General features: G+C 32.6%; 1 protein-coding gene across 1 annotated transcript; it reads right to left on the minus strand.

Moving 5' to 3' along the window:
• Positions 1–6,761: 6,761 nt before the first annotated feature.
• On the minus strand, positions 6,762–8,533 carry LOC107949278 (cytochrome P450 76A2). Its single transcript, XM_016884001.2, has 2 exons — positions 7,566–8,533; positions 6,762–7,449 (listed from the first exon to the last, which is right to left on the minus strand). Exons 1-2 carry the CDS (start codon positions 8,322–8,324, stop codon positions 7,018–7,020), a joined length of 1,191 nt encoding a protein of 396 aa, XP_016739490.1. The 5' UTR covers positions 8,325–8,533; the 3' UTR covers positions 6,762–7,017.
• Positions 8,534–13,996: the final 5,463 nt, after the last annotated feature.

A 13,996-nucleotide genomic window follows, 5' to 3' on the forward strand; every position in this document is an offset into this window, starting at 1 on the left:
AATGTTAATTTGGACTTTGGGTCCTATGATACTTAGTTATAAAACGTAGTAAATGGGTTTTATAATGTGGTCATGACTGATATTGGGCCAATTCGGTTTTGGTTGAATAATAGTTGAGGCCTAATCGATTTTTATGCCATATGTCATGGTTGATTAATTTTGGTGTTAAAATTCATGATATGGAAATAGTGTAATAGGGAGATGTTTGTCAATGATTAGCCTTTGGCATGGCTAGTCATGATCATAATTTGTGATATGCATGATGAATTATTAGTTAGATCAAGGAGATATCACGAAATAGGCATAGTTGCTTTAGTAACAGATGCTGGCAGCAGCAGTGATGTGAGATTGAAAAATCAAAAAAAATAGTAGGAATGGAATTACATAATGAATAAATTATGTAATCGAAGCTCGATGAGTCTATTTTCATATGGAAGAAACGAAATGACCATATGAGCTGTATGTTAGGAGATAATTAAACCCTTGTGAAACAGGACCAGAGCGATTTCTGGATCCCCTGTTTCGACTTTAGAGTTTCACCATAAATTAATCAGAGACAATTAGAAGTCATGCCTTATATGTATAGATTCCCTTTTAAGTCTAGTTTCATTAGAAACAAATGGCATAAGTATTGAAGCTCTGTAAAGGGAGATATCTAAGTCGTAATGCACAAAGGTCAGAGTAGTCGAACCCAGGAACAGGGACGACTTTAACTAATAAGCTGTACCAATTGGCCCAACCAAAAATTCTACAAAAATTCTACCATATAGATATATGAGTCTAGTTCTAGGGAAAATTTACGGAACTGGATTTCGAGTTTCAGAACTCAAGATATGATTTTTAAAGTGACTAGTATGCAGATTGGCAGCTTGTCTGGGAAATTTTTAATAAGTGGTTTGAAGTCTGTTAACACCTCGTGTTCGACTCCGGCGACGGTCTCGGGTTCGGGGTGTTACAAAAAAAGTATGGTGATTAAACTCATGGCATGTATTAAGCTTATCTAATGCATTTTAAATTGGTCAAATTATAATTTCAGTCCCTATACTATCTCAAATTTGATGATGTAGTTCACTTTGATTTAATAATACAAGTACTGAATTGAAAAGAATCCATACATGTAACTACAACAAATAAATGGATGTAAACAATTAAAGAGCCTACAGCCTTGTTAAAATTTTAAAACGGAATACATAAATACAACGTGTAAAATTTTGTTCAAGACATTATTATTTGCTAAACAATGAGTCGGTTTTGTTAAATGAAATTTGATAAAGAAATTAATTTCAGGTTTTTTACTTACAAAGATATTTTTAATTTCTATTTTGTGTCCTGCAAAGATTCTTAATATGTATTGTTCATTTTTCTTTGATAGTGTGTTACTACTACCTTTTCTTCTTTGGCTTGCTTGATTACTTTCTCCAGTCATAGCTGAGCTTCTTGTATTCACTAAATCAATGTAAGTTCTTTTGCAATTAAATTATTTGATTTTGTTTTAATGTTCTTGAGATTAGTATTGAAGAAATGTGACTATTTTACTATGACTTGAAGATATGTAACACTTTAATATCTTACAATAATGATTCGTTTGCCTTTGATAGTACAAAGTGAGAGGCGTAAAAGAATTGGTCTTGCATTGATAGTATGGTTGCAAATTTGTATAGTTGTGAGTTGGTTCTTAGTTACATTGGATGTCATCCATAGCCTACATACTTATAGACCAAGAATTAGATCATATATTTTAGATTTTTACGCAAAACGAGATTATGTGAAAAGACTTGTATATGCTAGTGACGAGACATGTATTGAACAAGTTAGGATGAATAGAATTACTTTTTTAAAACTATGTGAGATGTTACAAACTTTAAGAGGATTTAAGTCGCCAAGGAATATGCTTGTTGATGAGCAAGTGACAATGTTTTTACATATCATTTCTCATCACCTTACAAACCGAGTTATCAAGCATCACTTTAATAGGTCTAGGGAAACCGTTAGCAGATTATTTCACAATGTTTTAAATGTTATCATATGTTTACAAGATGTGTTTTTTAAAAAGGCAGAGCTAATTACAGCTAATTCTATAGACCCAATGTGAAAATGGTTCAAGGTATTGGAGTGAGTTCCATATATAGCTCGTACATAATTTAGTTGATTTAGATTTAAATATAGTAACCTAACCCGAGGTTTTATACATGTGATGTAGAATTACTTAGGTGCTTTAGATGGAACCCATATCAAGATTAGGGTTCCAACAATTGATAAACCTAGATATCGAACGCGAAAAGGTGACATAGCAACAAATATGTTAGGTTTTTGTACACCTGATATGCATTTTGTTTATGTTCTTCCTGGTTAGGAAAGTTCTATTGCTGATGGACAGGTTCTTCAAGATGCCATTAGTATAAGACATTGGCTAAAAGTTCCTCACGGTAAAGTGCAAATTTGGACGAATTTGAATAAATTTTTAAGATCAAGCTTTTTTGGGAAAGTTAACAATGATAAATAGTTTTTTTTTCTTTTTTATAGATTGCTATTATCTAGTTGATGCTGGTTACACAAACTGTGAAAGATTTCTTGCACCTTTTATAGGAGAAAGATATCATTTGAATGAATGGTGTCAAGCTAACAACCAAGTACTTCAGAAGAATTTTTCACTATGAAACATGCTTTAGCGCTCAATGTTATTGAAAAATGCTTTGGGTTATTAAAACTTAGATGGGGAATACTTATGAGTCCATAATTCTATCCTATGATGGTGCATAATAGAATCATTATTGCATGTTGTTTGCTCCATAATTTTATTCGAACATTTATGAGTCTTGATCCTATTGAAGCAAAGTTGGGAGAAGGATTACCTAGCAATGTGATAGATGATGATGAACCGAATATCGTAAATATTCATCCATCGGATACATGGGCTACTTGGAGGATGGAACTAACCAATCAAATGTTTTACGAATGACAAACATCTAGATATTAGTTAGGTTTATTAAAACATAGTAGAAGGTTAATTTGTTTATGTTATTTCATGTATCTAGTTTACAAAACTTTGGTGTTGTTTGAATTGTCTTTATGTATTGTACTAAACTTGTTGAATTACAACTTTAATTTATTTTCTGTTGATTCGTCATGTGTTATAATTTTATAAAGTGTCAACCTTCTAATTCATAATATCGAACCTAATTTTTATTTTTATTTTTCTTAAAATAGTTATGTTAGGCTTTTCACAACCAAGTGTTTCTTCCCAAAATTCTCAAGGAACCAAAAAGAAATGAGTTCCAAAAGAAGATATTGTGTTGGTTTCTTGTATGGTCGACTTGTACAATGTTGGAACCTATAACGCATATACAGGATTCAAGGCCTGTTATATAAATGAGCTGGAAAGAATTTTAGAAAAAGGTTTCCCTCATGTTATGTTGAAGGCTAAACCTAATCTTGAATCAAGGATTAGGACATTAAAAAGGGATTGGACAATCGTTTACAACATGCACTGTGGAAAAGATAATAGCAGCTTTGGTTGGGACAAGCATAGGCAGAAGGTTGTTGCTGAAAATGTTGTGTGGAACTCATATATAAGTGTAAGAATTATTTCCTGTCTTTATTATCTTATTTTGACCAAACTTATATCTAATGTGAAATACTTCTTTTTTTATATAGTCAAAAAGCAACCGATCAATTCAAACATTGTAGTTTCCCTTATTATGACCAACTTATTTCCATATATGCAAAAGATTGAGCCACTGCCACTGGGAAAGATGTTCGAATAGTTGCACATATTGTTGAAGAAATGGATGCTGAGGATGTAACTACTGCAAATCATCTTCAAGAAGGAAACAATTATCGTGGATGAAAAGATGATGTTTCCTTAGATGAGATGGATGTCTTGGCTACACAATCATAATCGCCGAAGCCAAACCAAGATAGTTCCACATCTTCAAAGAAGAAAAAAAAATTGATGGAAGTGAACAAATTTCTTCAATTACTGATGCTACCATGTTATTGGGGAAAAACATACAAATTGTTGGCCTTGAATTAAGTAGGAGCATTTCCTTCAATAAAGTGATTCAAGAAAGTGCTCAAAAATTATATCCGACCTTATGCAAAGTAGAAGGATTAACTGAAGATGAGCGCTATCATGCGTTGAGCAAAATTTCTAACCATCCAATGCAAATGCTCATTTTCTTTCGTCTACCTTCTTCAGTATGATTGGAATGGGTGAGAAGATTTCTTTCTGACCATTAAAAATCATGGTTGTGTTGGTGATGTTTTGGCAACGTTTTGTATATGTAATATTTGGATGGTAAGATGCCATTAGTAGAATGCCACTAGAAGAATGTCACAGACTGTTGTAACTTTTTAGTTTTGTAAAATTTAACATATAGATTATGGCATATAAGCTAATGACATCATGTAACTTTTTATTAATGTATGAATATTATGTTTGGATGTAAAATATATTTATCAAGCTATTTATTAGTTCTAATCTTTTACTTTTTAGTTTAGAAGATAATTAAATTCTTTATTTCGCTAATGATATTTTAGCACATTAAATATGCATTGCAGTTCAAAAATAATAAAGTAGATTATATATTCTTTTTTATAATATTATATATTTTTATTTTTATTAATCCATATTTTAATAATAATTATATCAAGAATGTTATTAAATTATATACTATTTTATTAAATTATATTTAATAATAATCTTATTAAAATTTAATAACAATAACAATAATCATCTACTTAAATTTTTTTTATTAAGGGTACTTTGGTCATTTAAATATTTTTCCTTATGCTATTACAACATCTATTTCATTCAACCAAACACAAGAATACTATTACAACCCTATTCCATCTACTTAAATTTTTTTTATTAAGGGTACTTTGGTCATTTAAATATTTTTCCTTATGCTATTACAACATCTATTTCATTCAACCAAACACAAGAATACTATTACAACCCTATTTCATTCCCCTCAACCAAATGAGTTGTTAGGCTCAAAAAATGGGATTGGGTAAAAAAATCAGGCCCGTTTTAAATATGGGTTGAGCTCGAGTTTAAACATTTAGGGCTTGGACTCGGCTTGGCCCAACCCAACCCATTTTTAAGTTTATAATAATTTATATTATGTTATTTTTATATATTATGTAATTTTTAATACATTAAAAAATAAATATATACTAAATATATAATACTACTCTAATGCAAACATTAAATTAATGCTAAGATGACTATATAAAAAATTTTAATAAATAAAAAATACGTAAAATTATTAAATATCAAAACAAAATAAAATAAATATTTTAAAAAAAAATTAAAAATAATATGGGCAAACCTAAAATGAGCATGGGTTAGTCTTTCGCAAATATGGGTGGGTATAGGCAAAGTTTTAGGCTCATATTTTAGGTCACGTCGGGCTTGGACAAACATAAAATATGTTGATATTATGCTTAGGCCCGCCCCAACCTGACCATGAAAACCTCTATTTATAACCTTTTGATTAATAAAATTTTGGCTAAAGAAAATGAAAAAACCTTTAAAAACACACTTTATATTTACTCTTGTTGTTAATAGTATGAAATTTCCTTCAAGGTACATAGAAATAGTCCTCGAAGTTGGTCCTTGAAATTGAGGATTAAATCCAGAGTTAAAAAATATGACTTTGAAAAATCTAATTATTCAATTAATAATTATATAAGAAAAAATTATGAACATTTAATTTTTCATCAGAAAAAAAGAGTGAAAGTATTATTTGATTTTCCTTTTGCTACATTGATAATGATTTTTAAAATTTTATAGATTGATTAAGAGATTATTATGTGTTCTATTTATTTTTTTAAAATTTTAAATCCATAATAAACAATATGCATCACTAATAATTTGATTTAGTGTCAAATCATTTACCAAATTAATTAAAAACTAAAATTATGCTAGTTAGAGTGATTTTTTTTACAAATATTAAATTATTTATATAATTTTATTACATATTATATATTTAAAATTTTTACTTTTTATTATTTTTATTGGTGTTTAATTAATTTCTGACACTAACTTCTTAAAATATAAACAAAAAGGGTTATGTATCGAATTGGATAATTTCATCCATAAATAAAATAATTAATAGATATGGAATGCTTCTATTTTAAAAGTTGAAAGTTTGGCTAAGAAGTTTGATGATCAAATTGATAGAATTTGTAAATGTAAATGGTTAAATTTATTGAATTATTTAGAATTAGGATCAAATTGATCAAATAAGTATTGAGGACTAAATTTGTTATCATGCCAATTAGAAAAAGGTTTTTTGTTGGCGAGTGACCAAATCATGAATGAATTCAAACGTTAGTGTGTAAATTGAAAATTTTTAAAATTTGTTGACCGAAATAAGAAAGCGAGCATAATTGGATGACCATTTATATAGTTTACCCCTTTTTATGATATAATAAATCATTAAACATATATTTTGTTTGATAAATTAAAATAACTAATTATGTAAATAAAAAATAATATTATATTATATTATATTATATTATATTATATTTTGTTTTTATTTTATTTTATTTTATTTAATTAATTTATGAATTAAATAAACATGATTTTAATAATTTAGTTTACTATAATATCGTTAATAGTTTCATCCTCACCTCATCGTTATTATTCCATTTGATTGCAATTGGTTGAGTCATATCTAGAGGGCCAAGCCTCAATTGAGTGAGTGCGGCAAAGAAAACACTAATGAAACACAGTATGCATCAGATGCTTAATGTAAATGATAAACTTGCAGAAGGTTCCAATTTGACTATCTAAATCATCTAATAACAACCCATTTTACTTTAATCTGCAGATTTCAAGCACATTGTAGGAACGGCAAGCAACGGTTCCAGTTTTCTCATTGATACGCCCAAGCTGTCTTTCATGTCAATTGTGTCTTTGGTCACATTGCCACCAAGTTCCCAATCAAAATGATGAAGCAATGAGCCTAAAACAAGGTGAACAACTCTGTCACCCAGTGCTATACCTGCTCACATTCTTCTTCCAGCTCCAAATGGAATTAGCTCATAGTTCTGGCCCTTGTAATCGATTTTCGACCCCATAAACCTCTCGGGCTTGAATGACAAAGGATCATCCCACACTTCCGGATCCCTTCCGATTGCCCAAGCATTCACAAGAACTTGTGTGTTTTGAGGTATATGATACCCCATGAATTCAGTGTCTTGCAATGCTCTTCTTGGGACAAGGAATGGAAGTGGAGGGTGTAATCGAAATGTTTCTTTGATCACTGCGTTCAAGTAATGAAGTTTCTGAACATCATTCTCTTCTACCCTTTTGTTTGGTCCAACAACACGACTAAGCTCTGCTTTGACCTTAATCATGCTTTCTGGATTGCAAAGCAACTCAGTAAATGCCCATTCTACGGTGCTGCTTGTTGTTTCTGAACCTGCCATAAATAACTCCTGCTCCAAAAAGATGCAGCAACTTGTTAGAAAATCATGTATTTGGATGGTCGTATATCCCTGAATCTACGAGGAACATCAGTCTGAGATACAAATACTTGCAATGAAAGAATTACCAGGATAAAGATATTCTCTTGGTCAGAAAATTTAGCTGGTTCGTCCTTGCCATTTCCCTCAAACTCAAGCAACAAATCCAAGAAATCCCTCTTATTATTGTCACTCAACCTCTTATCTTCCCTTCTTTGTTTTACAAACTTAGAGGCGATTCCAATGGCCTTACCCAAATCCTTGGTCGTCTTCCTTTTCAATCCTTGAGGATCAAGCCATTTCAGCCATGGGAAAAAATCCGCTATATTTCCTTTTCCAGACAAATCCATTAGCCTCGACATAACAACGAAGAATTCAGACCCTTCCTTAGAATCTGGATCCAACAAATCTCGCGACAGCATAAGGTTTCCAAGCAAATTAAACGTCAACAAGAACACAAAACGAGCCACATGGATTCCGTTCCTATTCGACTCCCCTTGAATCTTACTTGCCTCGTCTTCGATCCATTGGAGCATATTGCCGATGCATTTTCTTCGTATGTAAGCTGTTTCGTTTATCCGCTTGTTGACCAGCATATCCACCGTCACCAGGCGCCTCAGCACACGCCAGTATGAACCGTATGGTGTTAAAGCCACTGAGCTCTTGTGGTAATCGTGGGCGCGCATGGTTTCCGTGATGTTGCGCTCAGCAAAGGAGAGATCATGGTTCTTGAAGAACTCTGCGGCTGCTTTCGTTGAAAGGATTGCCATGGTGTTAAGGGATCCCAACCTGAGCCATATGACTTGACCATACTTGTCGCGAAGGCGGGTCAGGGTCCGGTGTGGCATGGTGCCTAGGTCGAATATGTTGCCGAAAATATGCCATCCTGGTGGTCCTGGGGGGAGCTTGCCTGTAATGGAGTTGTTTGTTCACCGGATGAATAGAAATAGAGCTGATGATGCAAATATGGTAAGGCAAAGAAGAAAACCTGGAGCCAAAGCCATGGTTGCAGGCCAAGTTCTTGAGTTCTGGTTTTCTTCTGTGACCTTTGATTTAATAATACTGGAACACCCCAATTTATTATCACAAAACATAATAATAAATTAAAATTGCATAATTTGATATATGGGTTTTGAGAAATGCATAATTTATATCTCATCTATTTGAGCTTCTAGTTTTTGTTTTGTTCTCTGATGAATAGGTCTACGGGAAAGAATTGTATGAAACAGTGACGCCACGTCATCTCTATCTCTTTCTAATAGTTTTATGCCACGTCAGTATTCTTATCTTGAATTTCAAGATTTTATCCTGAAAAAAATAAAATTCAAATTAAAATACTGAAATTTAGGATAAAATCCTAAAATTTAGAATAAGAATACTGATGTGGCATAAAACTATTGGAAAGAGATACAGATGACGTGGCGTCACATACAATCCTTTCTAATAGGCCTACACAGTAAGCTTGTAGAGTAAGCTTGTAGTTTTTGTTTTTCTTTGATGAATAGTTTTATTTGAACTAGTTTGTATCATTGCTTGTGTATATTAAATTTAGAATATTTTTTAGAAAATTAGTTTTTATTCAAAGTTTTTAATAATTTTTTTAAAAAATCATTAATAAATTTTAAAAATAATTTAATTATAAAATATATTTTTTAAATAATTAAATTATATTAATGTTATATAATTTTCAAAATATTTAATATTAAAATAATACAAAATTTTATCATGATTTGAATATTAATATTAATATATTATATTTTAAATAATATTATTAATAATTTCTTATAGGTTATTTAGTTTATTTATTGTTAAATCAATTTGTTTTAACATTAAAATTGTTAATATTCTATTTTTTTAATTTTAATTTTATATTTATTCTATTTAGTAAATAAAACTAATTAACTCTTATTATATTTGAAAAATATAAATCTAATTTAGCAATTGTTATTAATATGTGTTTTTTATTTTATTTTTAACGATTTAATATTCATTAATTTTAATAGTATAACATTAAAGGATAATTCAATTTAGTAAATTTTTAAAATAAAAAGGTAATTTTTTTAAACCAACTTTTTATTTAACAAACAACTAAATAAATAATTTTTTTAAACAAAAGGCATGGACTAACTTAAAAATATTAAAAGATTAGGAGTAAAAGAATATCTTACTCAAATTGTCAATAAATGCTTTAAATTAGAGGTGTGCATGGGCCGGACGGCCCGGCCCGGCCTGAAGGCTCGCCCGAAAAGTGAGAGGGTTTGGGTAAAAATATAGGCCCGAAAAATTGGCTTGGACAAAAAACGAGGCCCGTTTAGGAAACGGGCAGGGCCCCAGGTAAGATTTTTTTGCCCAAGCCCGGCCCGATTTTAATATTAAATTATTTTTTAAATTTTTTATTTTTAATTTTAAGTAACTTTAGTACTTTGACTTTACTCTTTTTGTTGTTTTTAATGTTATTTTGATATTGTAAAATTTTTATTATTAATATAATTTGGTTCTTAATTTAGTTCTAATTTGTTTCAATTTTTCAATTTTAATATAATTACTTTTTATTATATTTTTAATTTATGTATTATTTTAAGAATTATTTTAGTCTCATTTTTTATTTGTTTTTTGTTTTAATATTTGTTTTTATGTTTTTAAATGTATTTGATTTATTATATTTTAAATTTTTTTATTTAATAAAAAAATCAAAAAAAATTAATATGGCCGGGCCGGGCCGGGCCGGGCTCAAGCCTACTATTTTTTTCCCAGGGCCGGGCAGAAATTTTTTATGGCGGCCCATGCACACCTCTACTTTAAATCGAAGCGTCATTTGTAAAAAGAAAAACTGTAAAGTAAGTATGATCATTTATTTGGTTCTTTTGTAATCTCATATTATATATATATGGGCCATTTTACCCAAAAAGGCCCATTTCTAAAATTATTTACGGAAATGAGCTAATTTTCTGATTATTTATCGAAAATAGCTGAATTTCGCGAAAACGCGTCTATGTCAGCGTGTCTTAGGTGATGTGTCAGCAAAATGCGTCCTTAGGGGAGCGTTTTGTCCACGTCAGCACAAAGCGCTTCCTTGAAGGAGATCTTTACTGACGTGGACAAAATGCTCCCCCAAAGAGGCGTTATGCCCTGCCCAACGGCCCTTTTTTTTGACCGTTTGGGCTCCAACGGTCCAAAAAAATATATAAAAGGCCTCCCTTTCATTTTTTTTTCACACAAGAGTCTTCTCATAATTCTCTCAAAATTCTCTCAAAATTTCTCAAAGCTCTCTTTAATTTTTGCAAAAAAGCTCTGTTTAATTTTTTTTAAATTAGTTTTTTTTAATTAAAAAATATTCGATCGTGTTAGCAATGGCCGAAGAATTAATTTGTCTTAATAATAAACACATCTCCGTCGATCAAATGACAATGGTAAGTGATAATTTTAATTTTTCAATACTATTTAATATTTTTTTCATTTATGCAATTTTAATTAATTTTTATTTTATAATTTTTTATAATAGTCTGTAGATTGGATGTTGCAATGCTTTATGCGTAATATGTCTGGTCCTCCATCGCCGTTGATAGAGAATTACTTGCCGAAGCGGTTTTTGGCACGTGGCCACGATAGGCCAAGGGTGCAAGTTGGACTCGATACTAATCAATGGGTTGATAGAGAGGTGGAGACCCGAGACGCACACTTTCCATCTTCCATGCGGAGAGTGTACTATCACTCTGAAAGACGTGCAGTTGCAATTGGGATTGTCGGTGGATGGGTACGCAGTCACTGGGTCCGCTCAATCTGCTGATTGGGGAGCCGTATGCTACGAGCTTTTAGGTGCTATTCCGGATAATATTAACGGAGGTCGGATCTAGATGGGCTGGTTATGAGACACATTCCCGGAGCCAGATAATGATTCGACTGAACTAGAAAGAATACATATGCTCGGGCATATATTCTTAAGATGATTGGAGGTTATCTAATGCCGGACTTGTCACAAAACCTCGTACATCTGAGATGGCTACTGAAACTCGTTGATTTTAGAGCAGTTGGTGAGTTTAGTTGGGGGTTTTCCGTGTTAGCAACATTGTACCAAGAGATGTGTGGGGTGACACGACCGAATAAAGCCAAAATCGGTGGTTGCCTATCACTATTGCAATCATGGGCACGGTTTCGCTTTCTATTTTTACGTCCTTGAGTGGACCACCCATATACATTCTCACTCATAACGAAATAAATTTTATATTAGATTTTACAATTATTACATAGATTTAAAATATAATTGTATGCTAAAAATTTATTTAATTAGGTGGAACCATTCAGCGAGTTATGTTGGAATACCTACCTCTCTTGAAGATATACGGCTTCTATTAGACCAATGGTCGGAAGCACAAGTAAGTATTAAATAAAATATATATACATAATAAAATAGTCATTCATATTTAGTATTTAGTATTATGTATATAACTAATATTTTTATCATGTTCATATAGTTTCAATGAACACCATACAAGGATTCGACAATTCGGGCAGTAATTTTGGATGAATTCTTTCAAAATTTGAACATTTGGCATGTGAAGGTCCCATTGGTCAACTATGCTACCGTGGAGATGCATCAGTCAGATAGAGTATTACGACAATTTGGATTCTGACAATCGATTCCCTTGGCACATGAGGTGCTCGATGATGAGCACAAAATCAACTTACAGAAATTGAATACGGATTGGCCGAGATACTGGTTAGAATATATCAAAATGTAGGAAAATCGGTATGATTATATACCTACTCGGGAACCGATCATCGTTCCTGAGTTAGCTTGCGTACCAGAATACATGCCATAGTTTAGGATCCATGGCAAGCCATATTTATTGTCGGAAGAGGAGAGGCAACGGCAAATTTGTGTCCAAAAGGAATGACGGGGCCCTTTAAATCTAAGAAGAATGGATAACGATGTGGGCCCATCAACAGCGCCCACACAATCACTGGGCCCATCAACAGCACCCACACAATTACCGGGCCCAACACTTCAACTGACGACACCCATATCACAACCTTTTCAGATTATGCCAGGTGCGTATCCTAGCCCTTATATGTATCCTAACCCTTATATGTTTCCTTTTCCCAGTCCTATGGCAGGTTGGAATGCATGGCCCGGTTCATATTTATTCTCGATTACTCCAAGTCAACCACGGGATCTATAGGCAGTCGTTGCATGAGGGATCGCATGAGGCGCTGTTGGGGAGTTCTTATTTTAACCAATCCCCATCGCCTTATGGAATTCAAACACCTCCGCTATGGGTGATGCAAACACCTCCGCAGTCATTATTCTATCAAGGTGGGTCATCCTCCCAACACCCACAACCAAATCCCCTACCGGAGGAACCATAATCCCTACCGGAACAACCGCAACCCCTGCTAGAAGCTGAACCAAAGAGGAATCCGCGCGTAACCATCGACGGCCCCCATGTGGCACTGATTCCGGCTGGCACCAACATTGATTTTTTTTAATATATTTGTATAAAATTTTTTATATTGTTTCATTTAATAAAATAAAAGTTGTTTTTAATATTTTAATTATAATTTACTTTTTATATTTTTAATAAAATAAAAGTTCTTTTGAATAAGACAATATTTTTAATAAAATATAAATAATAAAATATAATTTTATTACAACAACTATTAGCTATTCCGGTTTGGACATGATCGAGTTGTATGGCCTGGGTTCCTACACCATCTGCACAACTTCTGTTGATTGGTTGTTTCTCGGATATCCATATTGTTACGTATTCTAGTTGAGCAAGGTCGACCTTTTGGTTTGCGACACAATTCTTTATCTGGTAATAGCTTAAATGGAACAAGCAATACAGACGACCACTTACGTTTATCTGAGACCAGTAGGAATATGTGTCTCGACACGTTGTACATGTATTCTATTTTGTACACTTCATCGATATAGCTCATGAGATCCAGACGGAGATTCTGACAAGCTGCAATTACATGAGCGCATGGATAACAAAGTGCGTCAAACCTCCCACAGTCCCAGGTCCTATTTCTCAAGTGTACACGATATTGCCCGCCAATAATACCTTGGTTCAAATTGTCAAACTCCGTCACACGAAACCATATGTTGTCGCGATTGTGACACACTGGGTGCATGGTGTTGGCCCTGCCTTCGCCTTGTTAATTTCTTGCAATACTTTCGCGCACTATACATGGTCTCCCTACATTTGGCCTTTATAACTCTCCGCTCGCTTTGGAAATAGTGTCGCTAAATGAAAATATGTCTCTCACACAACCGATGTTATTGGCAAATGACACGTTCCTTTTAGAATAGAATTTATGCATTCAGCCAGGTTTAAGGTCATATGACCATATCGTAGGCCATCGTTGTATGCTTGTGTCCACTGTTCAAAAGGTATGTTACAGAGGTAGTCTGCGCCTTCTTCGTTAACTGAACAGAAAACTACCAAATCTCATGAAAACGATCCTACTTATCTCATACCCTACCAATATAAGTTGATAGTGAAAATTACATACCACT

The sequence above is a fragment of the Gossypium hirsutum genome, chromosome A04, assembly GCF_007990345.1.
Source record: "Gossypium hirsutum isolate 1008001.06 chromosome A04, Gossypium_hirsutum_v2.1, whole genome shotgun sequence".
Taxonomy (NCBI): domain Eukaryota; kingdom Viridiplantae; phylum Streptophyta; class Magnoliopsida; order Malvales; family Malvaceae; genus Gossypium; species Gossypium hirsutum.